Source organism: Teleopsis dalmanni, chromosome 2, assembly GCF_002237135.1.
Source record: "Teleopsis dalmanni isolate 2A chromosome 2, ASM223713v2, whole genome shotgun sequence".
NCBI lineage: Eukaryota > Metazoa > Arthropoda > Insecta > Diptera > Diopsidae > Teleopsis > Teleopsis dalmanni.
In genome coordinates, this window is record NC_051847.1 from 222,102,478 (window position 1) to 222,125,016 (window position 22,539).

General features: G+C 28.8%; 4 protein-coding genes across 4 annotated transcripts; 2 read left to right on the forward strand and 2 right to left on the reverse strand.

The window, feature by feature from the left end:
• Window positions 1-237: 237 nt before the first annotated feature.
• On the forward strand, window positions 238-12,141 carry LOC119676806. The gene is made up of 7 exons (XM_038088065.1): window positions 238-1,353; window positions 1,423-1,585; window positions 2,550-2,730; window positions 3,861-4,826; window positions 6,046-6,790; window positions 8,784-8,893; window positions 11,076-12,141. Exons 1-7 carry the CDS (start codon window positions 1,105-1,107, stop codon window positions 11,971-11,973), a joined length of 3,312 nt encoding a protein of 1,103 aa, XP_037943993.1. The 5' UTR covers window positions 238-1,104; the 3' UTR covers window positions 11,974-12,141.
• Window positions 12,142-12,697: 556 nt separating this feature from the next.
• On the reverse strand, window positions 12,698-17,645 carry LOC119678656 (ras-related protein Rab-1A). The gene is made up of 5 exons (XM_038090626.1): window positions 17,550-17,645; window positions 13,463-13,583; window positions 13,345-13,392; window positions 13,046-13,273; window positions 12,698-12,982 (listed from the first exon to the last, which is right to left on the reverse strand). The coding sequence occupies exons 1-5, from the start codon at window positions 17,570-17,572 to the stop codon at window positions 12,785-12,787; spliced, it is 618 nt and encodes a 205-aa protein (XP_037946554.1). The 5' UTR covers window positions 17,573-17,645; the 3' UTR covers window positions 12,698-12,784.
• A 2,526-nt stretch (window positions 17,646-20,171) lies between these two features.
• On the reverse strand, window positions 20,172-21,002 carry LOC119678447 (AP-2 complex subunit sigma). The gene is made up of 3 exons (XM_038090276.1): window positions 20,895-21,002; window positions 20,690-20,839; window positions 20,172-20,626 (listed from the first exon to the last, which is right to left on the reverse strand). The coding sequence occupies exons 1-3, from the start codon at window positions 20,895-20,897 to the stop codon at window positions 20,351-20,353; spliced, it is 429 nt and encodes a 142-aa protein (XP_037946204.1). The 5' UTR covers window positions 20,898-21,002; the 3' UTR covers window positions 20,172-20,350.
• A 373-nt stretch (window positions 21,003-21,375) lies between these two features.
• On the forward strand, window positions 21,376-22,519 carry LOC119678449 (isopentenyl-diphosphate Delta-isomerase 1). The gene is made up of 2 exons (XM_038090278.1): window positions 21,376-21,784; window positions 21,842-22,519. The coding sequence occupies exons 1-2, from the start codon at window positions 21,476-21,478 to the stop codon at window positions 22,298-22,300; spliced, it is 768 nt and encodes a 255-aa protein (XP_037946206.1). The 5' UTR covers window positions 21,376-21,475; the 3' UTR covers window positions 22,301-22,519.
• The last annotated feature ends 20 nt before the right edge of the window (window positions 22,520-22,539 follow it).

A 22,539-nucleotide genomic window follows, 5' to 3' on the forward strand; every position in this document is an offset into this window, starting at 1 on the left:
AATTTAATAAATTATATAATTGAAATTGCTTATTGTTAGTCCGTCAGAAAAGCAATAAAAAAATAGTAACTACAAAATATATTAACAATAAAAATATAATTTAAATATTTTTAAATTAATTTCCTGTATATTTTTAAATACACATTTTCGTTTAAAAAATTTTGAAATTTTTTTTATTTATTATAGTATGATTTGAATTAATGTGAACCACAAGCATTACTGCGGTTTCCTATTACTTTAACCTGGTTGGCGCTCTATAGTTGTACTCCATTTGAAATTTCCATCACCACTGTTCTACAAGCCAACTGACGGAAGCAATAAGCACCAATCTACTAGATTACATATGCTTAACTTGGATTAAGCACAAAATAATTGAATTGAATCACTTGAGTGAATAGCAATCAGTACGCAATGTTAACTCATACTTTACTTAATATTAGAATATACATGACCTACAACAAAACAACTTAACCCGCTCGACATCAGTCGTCAGGCTTTGCGCAACAGGATTTATGTTGCCTACATTCCTAGCCGTATACTGTCAACAACCTTTGCACACTCCAAAAGTGAAAAAAGTACATACAATTATTCGTAACATCTTCTTCGCTTTACCCGATTTCCAAATACACTTTCCAAATACAATCAGTGCACAGCAGGTGATGTTACGCGAGCAAAGTGTTTCCGGCCGCCATCACAGCTTTCTAAGTTTTTAATAAAAATGTTGTTAATGCTTGTATAATTCTCAAAACGCAGCAGCACTTGAAACTTAGATATTCAACTACACTGTGTACAACTACGGCTGCAAGTCTGGGAATAGTTGATATACGTGCGTACTCCGCATACCCGAAGCACTTAACTAAAGCCAGCATCTTCACAGAATGTCTGGCAAATGGCGGTAGTATTAAGCACCAATACAAACTGAAACATGTTCTACTTCAATTGTTTACCGTTTTACTTTGTTGCGAGGCCAGCTCAGTAGCATGTTATTCAGTTAATGGAACGCAAGTCAACGAAAATGTTATCACCAATAAACAAATACAGTTGGCGAAGTTTTCAACACCACCATGCGGTGCAAAAAATGTTACTATCACGAACCCGTTTGAGATGCCACCAAACTCTTCTACAATGTCAAACTCAAACACAAGCACTGTCGAAACTTTTGGTAGTTCAGTTCTTGAGACAGCAAACACTGCATCAACCACGACCACAGCGCCCACAACCACTAAAACATTGGCTTCTAATGTGTCTAACACAACATTTGATGAAATTCCACAAATTCCTGTGTACATACGCACCACTGCCATGTTCTTCTGCATAATTATTATGGTGTTGGGTGTAATTGGCAATATTATGGTAAGCAGCAACTTGAGGCAGCATTCCTTTAGCTAAGTCAGTTTGATATCTAAGAATTCCATTTATTAGGTGCCAATTGTTATTGTAAAAACCAAGGATATGCGCAACTCCACCAATATATTTCTAACTAATCTCAGTATTGCGGATTTGCTTGTGTTGCTCGTTTGTACACCCACGGTGCTGGTGGAGGCCAATACCCGCCCAGAGACCTGGGTATTAGGCCATGAAATGTGTAAGTATATGGCTTAAACTAATATTGTTTAGTTTGAAAATATTGAAAAACTTATTTTTCTATTAATTTAATAACTCAACTAATCCCAATAATTTATTTATTTTTTTATTAATTCAGAGCTAATTAAAGATGTTGAATATATAAAAAATCAATGGTTTTATATAATATTGAAGACAACAATTGCTTTTATAGAATATGTCATAAATCAATATATTTAAAAAATTTTTTAAAATTTAAAACGAATTATTCAGAACTGAATATATGTATAAAGTTAATATTTGATAAATAAACTTCTTATCTGTAAAGGTTTAATAAATGAATAATCTTAAATATCCCATAGAATTAATTTAAATATTACTTAATTAACGAATACTGGAACTTTAATCTGTGACCGACTTCAACAGATGGTTGTGCTACTGAGCACAGTCCATTCAAGCCCACAAAAATTTTAAGTATTTAGTCACTTACCTTGAATATTAATCATTGTCTATTTTTAAGTGACAGATCTTAATAAAAGAAAATAAATTAAAAAACAAAAAAAAATTAACGAATAGTTGTAATAACTTCATAGTCCTTACATAAATGTAAGATAATATATATATACTTATATAATATTGATATAGTATATTATAATACTAATCTTATTTCAGTAAAAATAAAATAGAAACCATAAAGAGTCAGCGTTTAACCTATATAAATACATTTCCATACAACAAAGTTATTATAATAAAAAATTTTTAATTTTCAAATATTTTAATATTAATTTTAAACATGTGATAAACTCTTTAATGCTAAGTATAAACTCTCTTTGAAACATCACTGTGACCTGTTAAAAGAAATTTCCTATAAATGATATATTTTTATAATTTATATTAATTTATTTTTGAAAAAACATATTTAAAAAAAAAAAACAAAAAAGAAAATATTTAATATAATATTTAATATTTTATACTTGTTCGTATAGGTAAAGCGGTTCCGTTTGTGGAACTCACTGTTGCCCATGCAAGTGTGTTAACCATATTGGCCATATCCTTTGAACGTTACTATGCCATATGTGAACCACTCAAAGCCGGCTATGTCTGCACAAAGACACGAGCAATATTTATATGCTTCCTAGCATGGGCAATCGCAGCGCTATTTACTAGGTAAGTTTTCTATATAAAAGAAGAAGCACATAATTTATTTACACATTCTATTGGCTATCTTTTAATGAGTTTACTCATACTTTTTTAAGGATATCCATATATGAAATTTATTTTTTTCTCTCAGAACTGCTATATATCTATCTTTTGTTCCTTATAATCTATATGTAGTGCACGTTTTTGCTATTTTCTGTCAAATGTTATCGTAATATTCATTAGATTTGCTACTCTTCTTCCTTTATAAGTGTGTTTATTATTTTGTCGCTATTTTGATGATTTTAATGTAATTTAATTATTCAGATCTTTTCATTGTACACCAAAACAATTATTTCACTCATTTGTATGATAATTTTCAAAAAAATGCTTTATGCAAAGAATGGAAAGTGTTAAAAGTGTTATTAATAAAAATAAATTCTTAAAAGTGCATGCATTGTGTATTATTAAAATTAAAAATAAAAGCAATTTTAGTTTATTCAAAAAATTATACAAAATTGTAAAAATTTAAATTACCAAAAATTCAAAATTATATTCCGTTTTTATTGATGTTTTTATCTTTGTTATATCAAAACTAATAAACAAACGTCCCTTTTCTTTTGTTCATTGACATTTATTTTGAAGGCGAACTCGAAAGGACCCTTTTCTTATTTTTAGGTTAGCAAAAATAGAATAATAAAAGCAACAAATTCCGTTCATAACGCTGTGTGTTCACTGACCTCGCCGCAAAAATATTATACTTTATTATCATATTTTATTTTTTTATTCGTATATTAATTACAAGTCGTACTACTACTCAGCACACTACTTACTCTGCACTCTTCCAACAAACACAAATGCGTACAAAGTTGGAAATAATTCGAATAGAGCATTGCATACCCACTTTTGAACAGTTTGGGAACCATAAATGCAAAGATTACTGCTTTTAATTTTCACATTCCACACTCAATAATTTACCTCTGTCATTTATTTAATCCTTCTCTTATATAATTTCATGTTACATCTTTAAGCTATGTTCTTCTTCTTCCTCTTCTTTCAACTCTTTCACTTTCCTTAACTTTCCGCATAACAGATAAAACTTATGCAAAGCTTAAACGCACAGACAACATAAAACTGTAACCCAAAATTATTTTTTACAGCCCCATACTTTATGTAGCAGAATACAAAACGGTTGAATACATTGATGGATCATCTGTGGCGGTCTGCTTGACACAGGCAATCACCAAACTGACAATTGGCTTCTTTCTGATGACCATTATACTCTTCTTTTTGCTGCCACTCATTATACTAATTATACTCTACGGTATTATAGCCAAAAATCTAATTTCGAATAATGGTCCGATGTTACGTATACGTCCCATCAAACCAGAATTAAGTTTGAAGGCACGCAAACAGGTGGTGCTTATGCTCGGCGCTGTTGTTCTATCATTCTTTCTGTGCCTATTGCCTTTTCGTATGCTTACCATGTGGATTATATTGAGCTCAGAACAGACATTCATTGAAATTGGTATTGAAAAATATTATGGACTATTGTATTTTTGCCGTATTATGTTATACTTAAACTCAGCAATCAATCCAATATTATATAATCTGATGTCAACGAAATTTCGTAAAGGATTTTTTAAATTAAGTTGCAGTACTTGGAATTTTATTTGGAGAACATTGACATGTGGACGACCAAAGTGCACACGTGCCAGAATGAATGGTAAAGTAATGGGCACAACAACAAATACAACAACATCCAATACAACAACAGCAACATCGTCTAGTTTATTATCGCGTAGTTCAAATCGAAGATCAAGCGAAGAAATTGCACGGACGAGAGTGCAAATTCAAATGCAAATGCCCTGTGGCAGTGACAGTGAAATGGTGGCAATGTTGCATGTAAATGATGGAAATGAAATATTGCAATCCACAACAGACAACAGAAATATGCAAATGCTAAAAAATAATATGAAACAACAGCAAAAACAACAACAACCACAGCAGCAACAGCAAAAGCAAAAGCGGCAACAACATCGCTTATATATGCTTAGTAATCGAGTGCGGTGTCAAAAACAACATAATTTTGATGAGAAATCATTTCAAAATCAAAATGAAGAAATTCTCTCAGAATAGATAGCAAGTAAAAGATTGATTGTTATATATGTGTATTTATAAGTCCTCAACATACAAAATAAAATTCAAAGCTTTATCACTTATAATAAAGAAATTGACTGAAATGATGTTAACAGACATCAATCGATGTTGAAACTACTCGTGAAATCATGTTAATGCACAGAATGCAATCAGTGTTAAAATAATTGCAGTTACAAACAAGAGTTTAATCGAAATTAAAGTTTAAGTGACATCAAAAACATAGAAATATGTTTTTGAGTGACATCATGTTAACAGAATGCAATCGGTGTTAAAATAATTGCAGTTACAAACATGAGTTTAATCGAAATTAATGTTAAAGTGACATCATGTTAACAGAATGCAATCGGTGTTAGGACCTTTGTTATTTTGTCTACGAACTGTAATATATGGTAATTAATAAGCTTACCATAATATCACAATAAAAATTGATAAAGTATTATTAATCTAAGGAATAATTATAAACAAAATATTGATTCCACTCATTTGAAACATATGACTAGAAGCTACTATCAAGCTAAAATACTTTCGTTATTAGCAATAGCCAGCCAGAAAAAATTTTAAAAAAGCGATAAATATTTAAAAATTGTAAAATGTTTGAAATTATTAGTTAGATCTTCAAATATATAGAATGGAATTAATTTTCTTTTGTTCATTGATATTTATTTTGAAGGCGAACTCGAAAGGACCCTTTTCTTATTTTTAGGTTAGCAAAAATAGAATAATAAAAGCAACAAATTCCGTTCATAACGCTGTGTGTTCACTGACCTCGCCGCAAAAATATTATACTTTATTATCATATTTTATTTTTTTATTCGTATATTAATTACAAGTCGTACTACTACTCAGCACACTACTTACTCTGCACTCTTCCAACAAACACAAATGCGTACAAAGTTGGAAATAATTCGAATAGAGCATTGCATACCCACTTTTGAACAGTTTGGGAACCATAAATGCAAAGATTACTGCTTTTAATTTTCACATTCCACACTCAATAATTTACCTCTGTCATTTATTTAATCCTTCTCTTATATAATTTCATGTTACATCTTTAAGCTATGTTCTTCTTCTTCCTCTTCTTTCAACTCTTTCACTTTCCTTAACTTTCCGCATAACAGATAAAACTTATGCAAAGCTTAAACGCACAGACAACATAAAACTGTAACCCAAAATTATTTTTTACAGCCCCATACTTTATGTAGCAGAATACAAAACGGTTGAATACATTGATGGATCATCTGTGGCGGTCTGCTTGACACAGGCAATCACCAAACTGACAATTGGCTTCTTTCTGATGACCATTATACTCTTCTTTTTGCTGCCACTCATTATACTAATTATACTCTACGGTATTATAGCCAAAAATCTAATTTCGAATAATGGTCCGATGTTACGTATACGTCCCATCAAACCAGAATTAAGTTTGAAGGCACGCAAACAGGTGGTGCTTATGCTCGGCGCTGTTGTTCTATCATTCTTTCTGTGCCTATTGCCTTTTCGTATGCTTACCATGTGGATTATATTGAGCTCAGAACAGACATTCATTGAAATTGGTATTGAAAAATATTATGGACTATTGTATTTTTGCCGTATTATGTTATACTTAAACTCAGCAATCAATCCAATATTATATAATCTGATGTCAACGAAATTTCGTAAAGGATTTTTTAAATTAAGTTGCAGTACTTGGAATTTTATTTGGAGAACATTGACATGTGGACGACCAAAGTGCACACGTGCCAGAATGAATGGTAAAGTAATGGGCACAACAACAAATACAACAACATCCAATACAACAACAGCAACATCGTCTAGTTTATTATCGCGTAGTTCAAATCGAAGATCAAGCGAAGAAATTGCACGGACGAGAGTGCAAATTCAAATGCAAATGCCCTGTGGCAGTGACAGTGAAATGGTGGCAATGTTGCATGTAAATGATGGAAATGAAATATTGCAATCCACAACAGACAACAGAAATATGCAAATGCTAAAAAATAATATGAAACAACAGCAAAAACAACAACAACCACAGCAGCAACAGCAAAAGCAAAAGCGGCAACAACATCGCTTATATATGCTTAGTAATCGAGTGCGGTGTCAAAAACAACATAATTTTGATGAGAAATCATTTCAAAATCAAAATGAAGAAATTCTCTCAGAATAGATAGCAAGTAAAAGATTGATTGTTATATATGTGTATTTATAAGTCCTCAACATACAAAATAAAATTCAAAGCTTTATCACTTATAATAAAGAAATTGACTGAAATGATGTTAACAGACATCAATCGATGTTGAAACTACTCGTGAAATCATGTTAATGCACAGAATGCAATCAGTGTTAAAATAATTGCAGTTACAAACAAGAGTTTAATCGAAATTAAAGTTTAAGTGACATCAAAAACATAGAAATATGTTTTTGAGTGACATCATGTTAACAGAATGCAATCGGTGTTAAAATAATTGCAGTTACAAACATGAGTTTAATCGAAATTAATGTTAAAGTGACATCATGTTAACAGAATGCAATCGGTGTTAGGACCTTTGTTATTTTGTCTACGAACTGTAATATATGGTAATTAATAAGCTTACCATAATATCACAATAAAAATTGATAAAGTATTATTAATCTAAGGAATAATTATAAACAAAATATTGATTCCACTCATTTGAAACATATGACTAGAAGCTACTATCAAGCTAAAATACTTTCGTTATTAGCAATAGCCAGCCAGAAAAAATTTTAAAAAAGCGATAAATATTTAAAAATTGTAAAATGTTTGAAATTATTAGTTAGATCTTCAAATATATAGAATGGAATTAATTAATAGTAAAAGTCAATTTTTATTTCATTGATAAAATCTATAAAAAGAGTTTCAGTTGAAGCATATTTTGATACTTCTGATGATGTTAATATTCATATTAAAAATAGTTATACAAAATTTATATATATATATATATATATATATATTTTTTTTTTTTTTTTTTTTTTTTTTTTTTTGTATATATACACATTCTTAAAAATGCATGTATAAACATATGCGTTTTTATGAAGTGATATATGTATATTTCAGTAATATTTATGCAAAGCATTATAATAATATATGACAATAGACTTTTTACAATAAAAAAAAGAAATTGATATAAAAATTTATGTTAAATAAAAACATCAGCAAAACAGTTTTAATACACAAAATACATAAAACTAATATATATATATACATATATATATATATAAATATAAAAAAGGCAAATATTGATAAAGTATATGTTTTCCATTTTGCATGTTGTCAGTTTGAAATGCCACTTTTTAACCCGTTTACACTTTTGCTTGACTTAACAAAAATTTTTGCAACAAAAAAGTCAATGATGAGCCTGAACATGGGCTATTTAAACTAAAATCGAACTCGAACATATTGTACGAGAATTTGAATGTTGTGGGAAAAGCTTTTAACTTGCTCGGACCAACTTAATCTGTGCCATTTCCATCAGCGACACGCCAATTTTTTTAAGAATTACTCTTATTCCTAGCAACGAATAGAATGTGGGAAAGAAATGAATGAAACTAGAAAAACAATCAATTTTTCGGGCTATTAAACTCAAATGAATGTGCCAAAGATAAACAATGACAACAAAAAATAAAATAAGAATAGATGAAGCATATATTCTTGTCTATCCTAGTATATTGTATATTCTATAAATTGAGCTACGTATAAACAAACCCCTTGGAATATATGGATAAACATGATTTAGGTGTGGTATAACCAATGAAGTCAATGATGTTACTATTGCCTGCTTATTGCTGCTGCTGCTGCTGCTGTTGCTGTTGCTGTTGTTGATGTTAATGTTAATGCTGCTATTGTAGCTACTACTCGTACATTCATTTTGTTGATATTAAAACAGAAAATAACTAAATAATTTTTGTTGATTTTGTTATTATTGTTATTACTGTTGTTGTTGTTGTTGCTGCAAATGCTTTCTCACAACTACACATCCTTACCAAATTTAAGTACAGTGGTGAAAAAATATTTAAGGTAAAGCATCCATAGAAATGCAAACAAGTATTAAAATGAATTATGATTTCTTTTTTTAAATAACAGAAAAAAATGTTTATAGTTTATTATTTATGTATAATGTTTTGCAATAACCAATGATATATTTATAGTTCTTTTAACAACCTTAATAAATAAATAATACAAAAAAGCACCACTGCCTGAACTTTACAATTTACATACAAATTATATATTAGCAACTAAAAGTTTAAGAGTTCACTATAAATTAGCACTTGTAATACAATGTATAATTATATTATCATATTACAAATGTATTATTTTTGTTTTTATAAATTATACATATTGTAAAAAATAGACAGTAATTAAATATTTTATAGACTTATACACAACCTTATTCGCATACGCACTTATATATTATATACAGAATACTAATCATAATATTGTTTTATAAATCGTTTTATAAATCTTTTTAAATATTTATTTACTCTCTTATTATATTTAATATTATTACAAATATACGTTATCATATTCCACTGTAAAACTTTATTTCATTTTTATTTACATTTTTGATTTGCCCACATTTTATTAACAGGAACCCCACATTTTCCATACCATTTTCTTTACTGTAAATTAATTTTAAATATTTACTTTACACCATGGAAAGCATGTCAATTTGTTTCTTTTCGCATCAGCAGAGTTTCACCCAAATTCCTTAGGTGCTCTATAGTAATTAAAAACAAATTACTGAAAGCTATGCAAAAAATGTTGATAGACGTTTTAATTTAGTCTATAATACAACACATTTTCGATAAAGACAAATATGATATGGACTTTAAATAACAGGAATTTTTACCAAAGCCATCTATTGGCAATCACATGCCTTGATATACATTTGATTTGGTATCGAGTGACTTTTATATTTTGGAAAAAAATGCATTTTTCAATGAATAGAAAGCGTTTTGTGGACATCCGAAAAACACTCGTTCAATACACTTCTACATCGTGCTAAATGCTTTATTGAGTCAGAAGTGAAATATCTTAAAGTAAATAAATCGATTTTACTAAAAAATATTTGTTATTTACTTGTTTAATTTGGAACTCTTCTAGCATATAAGTAGATAGAAAAGGTGAAAGAAATTGACCCTCCTCAATTGGCTACAAAACTTTCCTCATAATTTTGGGGTTAGGGCGATAATAAGCCGGATGCACGATTTCTAGCAAAAAAAAAATAGCACATACAGAAAATTCTAGAAAATGGATTTAGGTAATATTAAATCCACTTATATAACAAAATTTTTGGTGGATTGTTCACAAACACTAGTCCATGCAGTTCTATTGCTGTTATTATTTCTAACTTCTATCTAGTTTTTGTTTTGACGAGGTTGTGGCTCTGAGGACGAGGAGGAGACCGTGCTCCATCTTATATGTCAGTGTCCTTCTTTAGCTAGAAGAAGATTAAAAATATTCGGATCCCGTTTTATCACCGATGTAACTGGGACCTGGTCAAGTTTATAGAACTCTCAGGTTGGTTTTTCTTTATCTAATGGGGAACTCGATACCTTTTTCGGCATTGGCTTGATTTAGATCTGTGTACGTACCAATGCAATTCCTGTGGTACCATAATGGACCATCATTTCAGCTCAAATGACCTTTTTGGAAACAAGGCCACCACTGCATCCTAACTACCTAATCTGCATTCACCTATCTTTATTTCCAGTGTCAGAATGGTTAGTTTTTCGACCCTAAGGCTTTCAGATAAACCTTATAAATTTATTTAGTTTAAATATTCTATATGTAAAGTTATGTAAAAAATAAAAACGATATACTTTGCTTTACTAAATAAACACATATACAAATATTAATAGATTTTTAAACGAAATAAGTTCATTAATATGTAAATTTTACATATTAATTTCGTAACCGAAATTATTAAATTATGAAGCAATAATTAGATTTACACAGGAAGTGTTTTGCATGAGTGTTCGTTCCTTCTTTTAATTGCTTTTATATTCAAAATTAATTTGTTTTTTAATTTGCATATAATTATTATATAAAGTATATATTTTGATATATATTTTCTATTTTTTTGAAATTAAATATTAAATCAATTAAAATTATTTATTTTTATTTTTTTATTTATTTAGTTTTATAGGATATGTTAATATTATTCCATTTTATAGTACATAAAACATTTTTTTCGCAGCCCAATCATATTAATAGCTACTTATCGTGAAGAAATCTACTATGACGGTACCGAAGCGGCGGTATGCTTCACATCGGCGGATACATTTTGGTCGGCATTTTACTTTATATCCAGTATAACGATTTTCTTTATGTTACCGTTCGCTGTACTTGTGTTGCTGTATGTAGCAATTGCATGCAAATTGCTAAGACGAAATTCCGCATTTCATCGACCTACTGCAGCTTCATCAAATATCACTGCCTCAATGAATGAGCGACAAAGTCGGGCCGAGGTTAAGATGCAAAGCAGTCAGCATCAGCAGAGTAATGGTATGCGCAAGCATCGTAAACAAGTCATTTTCATGTTAATCGCGGTGGTTTCGAGTTTTTTCGTATGCCTGCTACCGTTTCGTGCATTTACTTTATGGGTTATAGCCAGCTCTGCAGAAGAAATTGCTGCGATTGGCATTGAAGGATATTACAATATCTTGTTCTTTTGTCGTATTATGTTTTATTTGAATTCTGCATTGAATCCAATATTATATAATTTAATGTCTTCGAAATTTCGTACTGGATTTCGGCGACTTCTTTTATCCTGCTGTGGTGTAGCTGCCGAACAACGTACCAGAAATATAGCATATACTGCCAGCCATCGTGAGGCTCCTAACACATTATTATATGGGGACAAATTTACTCAGCATTCAATGCGTAGAGATACTGCATTTTTTGTTAACTCTATATCAACGTCGTCGCAAGGCACTGATCGCACATCACTGCGTAGCGGAAGCGTGTCAACTGCGCCTTATAATTCCTTCCCCAATGAACGAAACATTGGTGCTGCAATTATTGGCATAACTGCTGCTTCGATTACATCTGCAAATTTACACGATCGTCAGTGGAGCCTACACTGCGCTCAATAACACATTTCCAGCACATAAAATACATACAACAATTTAACAAAATAAGTTATCAAAAATTAATGTTTAATGTTTGTTAGAAAGACTGATGTACCTTCAAAGTCAATAAACTATTCAAAACATATTTTTTAGGTTTTTTGATCAATTATAAAATAATTTTGTTTTAATGTTTATAAGATTTTTAATTTATGTTTCTAATAACTTAAAAACGGTAATGTAATAAACTGGATTTATTAATATTAATAAAACGTGACTAAAATTCTTTATCGTACGATATTTAGATACCACATTATTCAGTAGAAAATTAACACTTTGAACGAATTAAAAAAAGCGCCAAAATACATAAAAATACAAATTTTTTAATTAAAATACGCCTTTTATTTAAATCTTGTATGTGTATTTGATTTTACTTTATTAAATATATTAAACTAATGTTGCAATCTAGTGTACATTACGCAACCAATATAAACAGAATCTTAGATAATCATTATTCTGAAATAAAAATAAAATGTTCAATAAAGTTAATCGAAAATAAAGTAAACCGCTTCATGACACGGTAATACAGTATCTCTTTATATAAGTTTAAGTTTTTTAATTCATTCAATTTAAACTTTAGTTTAAATTTTCCACTTCCTTTGATTCAACTTAAAAAAATTATTATATATTTTTCTTTTTTTGTAAATTGTGTCCATATTGGAATTCGTAATTTTAATAATAATTACCGTCGTATCGTTATCATTTTTATTTATTTATTATTTTATATAGATTTTTGTTTAAATGTTTAGCATAATAAAATAATGTTTCACAGAGTTATTCAGCAGCAACCAGACTTGGTATTCTCCACTGGACGTCCTTGATCAATTTTAACTTTACTAGCGTTTTCAGTAGCACTAGAAGGTGGCCCAACACGATTCTTTATTTCAGCTGCCATCGTCATGAATGCTTGCTCGACATTGGTAGCACTCTTAGCTGAAGTTTCAAGGAATGGAATGCCTAATTGATTTGCATACTCCTAAAATGTTAATACGTAAATTAAAATGTTTTTTCATTTTAATGTAATAAAATAAAATATTACCGCAGCTGTAATGTGATCGACAACTTTTTTAGTAGTTAAATCGCTTTTATTTCCCACCAATAGTTTATTTACATTTTCGCATGCATATCGTTCAATTTCTTCGAGCCACTGTTTAACATTATTAAAGGATTCCTGATCCGTGCAATCATATACAACAATGATACCATGAGCGCCACGATAATACGATGAAGTAATTGTACGGAATCTTTCCTGTCCAGCAGTGTCCCACTAAGATTATTTATATCATATTTTAAACAAAACTCAACATAAATTTCACTATTTTTTATATTAATACTTACAATTTGTAACTTAATTGTTTTACCGTCCAATTCTATAGTTCTTATTTTCTATAAAAAAAAAACACATTGTTAAAATTATATAGTGTTTATAATAATTTAAAAATCATATATAACTTACAAAATCTACACCAATTGTACTGATGTAACTTTCTGTGTATGTATCGTCAGCAAAACGAAGCAATAGGCACGATTTCCCAACACCAGAATCACCAATCAATAGCAATTTGAACAAGTAATCACTGTAATAAATAAATAAACATAGTTAAATCATATTAGTTTACAAGACCCGCAAACACAATTAGTAAATAATAAACTATAATAAATAATAAACTTTTATGGGAATATTAATGTTCTAAATTTAGTGATGAAAATGTATTTATTGGTTAGTTAATCTAAAATCGGTTTCAAGTTCTACGAACTTTTCTTGCAACTGTCGGAAGAATGATTTAGTCAAAAATGACATATAACTCTTTATAACATATGGTATCGTATTTATTCTATATAAAAATTTTGTGATGTTTGTCCACATTAATGAAAAACAATTCGAAATGCCGTTCTATTTTAAACAATATTTCTCATAACAAAGGTGAAAAAAACTGTTCAAACATTTATTGAAATCCCTACTTAAAAAGGTTCTTAATAGAATGTAATACAAATCGTTTAACAGTTATACGTCCTGTGAACAGACACACAGTATGAAATGACTCAAATCCTTATCTATTTAGCTTTTATTTAATTTCGCAATAAATTATATATTTTCTTTATTAAATTAAATGACAATTGACTGAATGACTTCAGATCATATGTGCTTACCGCATGGGCCATTACTTCACATAATCTATTTTTAGCGACAAGTAACTTTATGACTGAGATCGTAACACATATAATATTATATCGAGTATATCTAAACCTGTACATTGGAGACACTATGATATTTTTAAGAAGTTATGAATACTATCTCATGATAATGGTATTGTTGCAGTTGGGAGTAATGAGCGGTACTTGATTATCTGAATTATCTGTAGCCTGTTAATCATACTAAATGTAGGTAACTCTTTGGCCTTAGTAAAACTGGATATATGAACAGAACCCTTTAGAATGAGCGAACAAATGTGGCACAAAGAAGTCAAAGTAAACCCTATAAAAAACACGACTTTCTCACAATTCATAAGTACAACACAATCGATTCGTCATAATCGTTTTGGGCTATCGAGCACAATGGCTATACTAACAGGGCGCTGAATAATGAGTAAACATGCCAATCGGATTCTTAAATCTTCTTGCAAAGACTCCTGTCGCAACCGTTATTCAAAGTAAAAATTCAAAAACGTTATCTGTTTAAATAATTCATCATATCTTAAATCTTTAATGTTTCTACGACATCGCCAATGTATTAATTGAGGACATGGCATGTTTTCGTCAAAATAACATGTATTTCAGAGTTCAGCAAAAAGACATATTCATCTGTATATTACTTTGTAGAATCACAGCAGGATGACTTCTTACAGTTTAAGGCCTAAGGGTTATATATCGGTATCCAACTAAATGATATGTTTATGTCTAAACAACAATATTAACAAAAGAAAATGTATCTTAATGTGCGCCGCCTATGTAGTGTCTACTTTTCAGAAAGAATTCTTTTTCATTTTATTTGCTTGGCATAAAAATTATGGATTATCTACGCATTTTAATTAGAGTTTGCATAATAAAATTAATATGTTCGTTGTTGATAGTAAAATCACATAAGTAATGAAACTTGACGTGAGTTTAATGTTAATAATTAAATTATTTAAAATTTTGAAATAAGTAAACACTATAAACTTTCAGATGGTTGCAAAAATATTATTAATAAATAACAAAACGAAAAGTATTAATTGTTCTGAACATTTTAGTAATCTAGTTGATTATAAAGAACTGTAGTACCCATTCAAAAAATCACTTTTTGTGAAGATCTTATCCATTATTTGTTAGTTTTATTTCAGTTGGCGATTGATTACATTAATTTATTTAACTATATTAACGTTGAATTATACTTTGTAGATTGCAAAAAATTGATGTAGTGATCAAATATTTGTGCAGAAAAAAGTCATAGTCGATATTTATAACCAACAGTTGACCTCATCGATTGAATTAAGAACAAAGAAGGTGACCGTGCAGTGTTTCGGTACGGTGACAAGTCCTAATCTTTTAAAATGCACATAGCATTATTCATAGGGGTTACTCTCCGGTAAAGCAAACGTTTTTTTACAAGTTTGACGTGGCTTTATTGGACCAATAAAATGTATGATAACTTTGATAAAACTTTGTGTAACATGAAGACTTCATGATGTCTTATCAATTTAAAATAATGTATGGAATTTTGAGAGTATGAGAAGTTTCTAGAAGATAAACTAGACAAGGAAAGTAACATAAAGCTAGTTGTACATAACAGCATTGTGAACAAAAGTTTATTTCGTTTACTGGAATTAATAATCACAATTTTTTTATTACATTGGAACAAAGTTTACGCCCAGAGTAACTCATTTATACAGACGATTATCGGAGATTATATATAAACCAGCGGGTTACAACAACAACATTATCTGAGCTCACATCGCCTACCTTTACCGCTTACTTTATAGAAATACGAACACCCGACTGATTAATATTGCTTGAAAGAAGAAACTTGTATTCATCAGCTGTACTGTACTCTACTGCCCGGTACTATACAGAACATGTATTGCCACTTTAGAAATACTCTTCTCCAAGTATGTATCTAGTATTAATAGTACATAGAATAAAGTATTTCTTGAACGTTCAAACTAGTTAAACGTTGGAATTTCAGCAAGTGTGGGCACAACATCTGAACGTCCTATGATAGAACATATCACCGCCTCAAGAAAAACTATAGTATAAAAATTTTGACATTTAGTTAAAAATTAGATTAGGATTCTAACCAATAACTCTGTCTTATCTGTCTTAGGTAATATTCAAAAACCAAAAAAGAAAAGTTTAATATTATAGTAATACTCATATAACAAATAAAGTTAAATTTTAAATAGGATGAGGCAAATAAATTGTGCATAACTCATATAATAGTATTATTATTATAAACCAACTAGCTTCGCAAAACATAGAAATCTCCGTTGCCCATTTACCTGTGCATTTGCCTATGATGTATTGATGACATTTCTGATCACATAAAAAACTTGCTAAGAAATTATTCTTTAAGAAAACATGGATGGTAATGATCTAGAATTGATTTAACGCTTTATTTTTAATACTGAACAACCATTTTTCTTTATGCGTAAATTTCGGAAACAATTGACGGATTCTGTTTACATTTTGTGCTATAAATGAGATGGAAGCATGCATTATATGTACATGTATATGTAATAGTTTTGTGTGTGTGTGTGTTTTAAGTAGTAAGTCAGGTAGAAACGATTAGTTTCAGTATTGTTGCAGAAAAAAGCAAAATATCTGCAAAGATAGAATTTTATTTAGCACTAATTTGTTAAATACTGTTTATAGACACATTGCTATTCAGTTGTCGTACGTGGCACAATTTAAATATTTTAATTTAAAATTACGTACTATAAACAAAGGGCTCTATGATTTGTTTATCGTTCACAACAATGCTGGAAATTCTCCTTAAAAAATATTTTGAAATATATTGCAAAAAAAAATGCTTTCTATAACACATTTTAAGTGAAAGAAATATATTTAAATATCATATTTTAATTCTATTTGTAATATCTAAATTGAAAACAAAATTAAAAATGTCTGTGCCGACGCACTTGTATAGTTTGTATACGTTTTCAGTTGCCTAATTGAAAGTAAGGGGACAGAGCAGGCAGCAAGCAAACAACGCAAAATACAACAGTCATGAACATAGAGAAAAAACAACACAAATACACATATACATACATAGAGAAAAAGCGATTACGTAGCAGAAACACGTCGACGAACATTACTCATCCAACCATCCTATCATGGTTTAAGGAATATTTTATATAAATATTTTTATTTCACGTTAAAATTATATTGACTAAATTAACAATTATAACACAAAAAAAAAAATATTTATATATGTAAACGTCATTTACACCAACTAAATATTATCGTTGCAAAAAGGGAGTAGGCACAAATGACGTAGCAATTTATATTTTATTAATGATACACACAATTAAAATTTTATTGTATATTAAGTATTTTTTTGCACTTACTATTCCGGATTCATAGCCGACATTTTTTTTCTTCAAATTATAGTTTCACAAAATTCGATAAATTTACTTTTTTTATTTAATACGAACACACGCCTTTTTTTCCTTATATTTCAAATTTATATCTCAATATCGTCAAATTTTATTATGCTCTTGAAAAACTAAACTTAAAAGAGCGTAATAAAATTTATTTTCAATGAATAGGAAAATCTTAACTATACTGTCAATAATTTTTTAACGACGACACGACAAAAGACAAAGGCGAAGTGATGCAAATCTAAAATGGTTATAGCTTTCCCTATTTTATAAAAAAATTCACAGCAGCTATCTCTTTCTTTCGGTTGATTAGATCGCCTACTAAACCATCAAACTGTCAATGTTGCATTCAGAGTTCAAAACATTTTTTATTATACTGCGTTTACAATGAGATTAAAAGTAGATTAAAGCAATCATCGCGATGAAAGTACTAGTTGTTTAATTACAGATTTCCCATACAAAAGTTAATCTCGTTTTGGTCGAAATTAATTTTTAATGTCCTTAAAAATGGTGATTATTTTTCTATGCAACTCTGCAAATGTCTTAACATCGTAGATTTTCTTACTATCTTAGAAGAATTGGAAAAGAAAAATCAAAACCATTTCAAAATAAATAAATTTTTTAATAATAATTTTATACATAATTATAACTAAAATTTGTTAAATTTTTGTTACAAAAAAATTTATTAAATTTGTATTATTATTTCTTTACAAAGTTGTAATTAAGTATTTTATTTACAGAAAATTATCAAACACACGATACATAATATAACAAGAGAAATATCAAATTAATCTCGAATGTATAATGTAAACGGTGTAGATTAAATATGTAGATTAACTTAATTAATTCGTTCTCTTAATCTCACAATGTAAACGTAGTATAGAAATCAAAATATGTTGATTTTTTGAAGAAAATATTGTTTAAAAGTATGCATGATTTTATTTTGTAGTGTATTTGTGGTTCAAAATAATGTAGACTGTTTTGATATGTAATAGCAACGACGACAAAAAATGCTCATGTGTAATTCGCGCTTAATAGTAAGCGACGACAAAAAAGTTTCTCATATATAATTGGGGCTTAAGATTAATTTACCTGAGTTAAGAATAAACCCAGAAATTTAATGTTTTGATTATATCAATAAACTAAATAATATATCAATAATCAATAAACTAAAACTAAATAACTTAAATAGCTATTTCAAAAAATATAATTTAAGAATGTTATTAATATGAAGCAATGGCACTTTTATCGTATTATGTACTAATAAGGTAACACAAATTTTATTAATTGAACATATTATATACACAAAAAGTTTTTAAACTAAAGTTTACACTCAAATTTGCGCATTTTAAGTTATTTAATAAAAAACATTAATACTAATTAATAGTTCATATTAATAATAATGATATTAATTTATTAGAAATTAAATTTATATATAATGCTGAGGAGTTATTTCATTTGTAATTATGAGCAAAAAATATATGAGTGCATAAATATGAAAATATATTTCCCTACATTAATATTTGCTAAATATGCTAAATGTTTAATGAAACTATCATTTTGGTTATTTATTTCCAATCTTTATTATAATTTATAATGGAAAATAATTGCAATAATGTGACAAGATCACATTATAAGTGTTTGGTAGTTATTAGACACAATTTAATTAAAGAAATGCAAAAATGTCCAACCTATAGATAGCGGATATATTGATATACAGCATAGTGGAAAAAGTAGAGTATAATAACAATCTTTATTAAAATCTATTGTTAAATGGGCGTACATGCGAAAGCTGAATCGTAACAAAATTGTGATAAAAAATTTAAAATTAAATCTACATTTCAAATTCAAAATTAAATAAAAAAAATCATAAAGGACAATCTATTGGGGTTGCTAACTTTACAATCAAAAACAATATTAGATGCATTGACAGTTTAATTTTAAAACTTTACCGAGAACAAATTTTAAACTCTATTCAAACGTTGTAACACAAGTGATAACCGATTTATATCTGAATACCCCTATTATATCACCATTCAAAACGATAACTATGAACATGAATTATTTGTTAACTATGAATTATTTGTTATTCGTTGATCCTTTTTTGCGTCAAATTTCACGAAATATTAAATCTCAATTAAATATTTCATAAACAATCTATCCCTATTTTTGAACTCATGTAAGCAAACAGAAATAATTGAAATGTTTGTTTATATCCTAACATTGGCTTCAAATCAAGTAGTGTGTGTTACGTTCAGATTGCAGGTTTTATAGTTTTATTTTTTCTAATTTGATATATTTTATAGGAGATGCGAAATTGAAAACAATGTATTTCTGTTGATACATGTAATTGTAGACAAAATAATTATACTGATTTAAATATGTTTCAACATCGTGTCTGGGGTCTTCAAATCAGTATATATACAAACAGTTTGAAAGACACTGTTGAACAGCTCAAGTATTAACTACACAAATTACAATACGATATATCTTCGTATGTTGTTTGTTTTCAAAACACTTTTTTCTCAGAGGTACAAAAATCAAAATTTTGGATTAAATGTGTTTAATTTATTTTTATACTATTTGAACTAAATAACATGAGTACTTTCTTATTTTAGTAAATAATCATACGTGTACATATATAATAATACAAGCCAGAGATTTCATATACAATTTATAATTTATATTCAAACGTTAATAGTATTGCAAAGTGTAGGTTAAATTAATGGTAAAGCACTTTAAAGTGCAACTGGAATGAACATTTATTTTTACTCTAAGGAATTTAAAGTTAACAATTGTTTCAGAACTTTAGTCTGTGATGTTTCTCGTATTTCTCCTGCTAAAAACATTTCATCAACTACCGTGTACACTTTGTAAAAATTAAATACAAGATCTAGCTCACAAACATTATGAAAATATTCATTTAAAACTTCTACGAAATTGTGTATCGCTTCTAAATAGCACAGATTGTTATCGTTGACATCTACACAAATGCAAAAGTATAGTCCAGCGTACCTTCGATACACGATTTTAAAATTTCTAAACTAAAATAATGTATAAGTAAATATTTATTTCCATCGATAAGGTAGTCGTAAATTATAACTTACTTCTACAAAATTGGTGTGTTTTGCATCACGAACTGTGACTACTGCATGAACTTCCTCAATCAATTTCTGTTTCTCGTCGTCATCAAAATTCATGTACCATTTAGCTAGTCGAGTTTTGCCTGCTCGGTTTTGAATAAGGATAAATCGGATCTATAAAAATATCTATATAATATTCATGATCTTCAAAATAAATGGGCGTATTTACCATTTTTTACAATTCCTTAATATATTTACAATTTGACCCTTATCTTTACTTGCAGTTTAATAAAAGCAATAAATTGTGTATCATTGCAGCTTTACAGTGTTGTAAAGCGTGAAAAAAATGAAAAAGTAGTATAAACTGGAATGTAAATTTTTATAGTTATTTATTATGTTATAGTATTATGTTAAGAAATGTTTATTTATGTTTTTTAAGTGCAAGTTGCTATTTTAAGGACATAATGTATACTCCTAATAATAAATGATATTTTAATTTTTGATATACCAATCCTTTTATAATTTATTCAAACTATAATGATGTATTGTTTAAAAGAAAAATTAACTTTCAGGTACGCACAGTTGTATAAAAAATTTACAAAAAATTGTTTTAATTACATATTATCACTTAATATTCATTATTTAATTATATGCGAGGGTATATAAAAGAAATACATCACTGCACAGTTTACTTTATTATTCTTTGAACAGCTGCAGGTTTCACTTATGGCATACCATTTCTAAAAATATTGAAACATTTCATTTAAATCTTACGTGAATACATACAATAAATAAATCGTTATATTAAAAATGTTAAAAAATTTAAATACTTTCACTCGATTTGGCAGACAAATTGGAAGAAACTTTTCATCAGTTACAGCCACATCGTCTAATGCAAAAGAAGATATTACTCAAGTTCATGACTTTTTACAGGAGCAAGCTTTAAAAGAAAACTGCATTTTAGTTGACAATGAAGATAATGCAATTGGTGCAGCATCTAAAGCTGATTGCCACCGTGTTGATAAAAAGACTGGTGCAGTAAAATTACATCGAGCCTTTAGTGTTTTTCTGTTTAATGAAAAGGGAGAAATGCTTGTACAGCGACGATCTGTGCACAAGGTTTGTTCACAATAAGGTTTCTTTAATGAATAAAATTCAAATTTAATATTTTAATAGATCACATTTCCGGATACATATACTAATGCTTGTTGTAGTCATCCATTGTTTGACATTGAAAATGAGCGTACCGAAGAAAATGCCTATGGCATTCGAAGGGCAGCACAACGCCGTTTGAATTACGAACTGGGAATACCAACCGACCAAATTGAACCAGACAACTTTCACTTTTTGACACGTATTCATTATGCAAACACAGGTGATGGCAAATGGGGTGAACATGAAATTGACTACATATTATTTTTGCAGAAGGATGTTGATTTGCAGCCTAATAGTAATGAAGTGAGCGATATTAAATTCTTAAAAAGATCTGAAATAGATATGGCAGTCTCACGTTTCGATGCGCCCTTGACCCCTTGGTTTAAACTTATATTACATCATCGGCTAAAAACTTGGTGGGATAATTTACATCAATTAAATAAATTTGAAGATCACAAAACCATACATCGCTTTGCATAAAAAAAAATTTAAAATTGAATGCAGTGTGAGATGCCAAAGAGAAAACAAAACAAACAATGGTTTTGGTGTTAATGCAGAAAGACCTCTAAAAATGAATCTGGAAAAATTGTTTTATTTCATATTTTTATTTATGGTAATTTTAGGTATCAGTGTAAATAAATATGTATGGATATGCATATGTAAATATAATAACAATAAATAGCGTTTTAAATGATCACATTTAAATGATGCTTATTGAA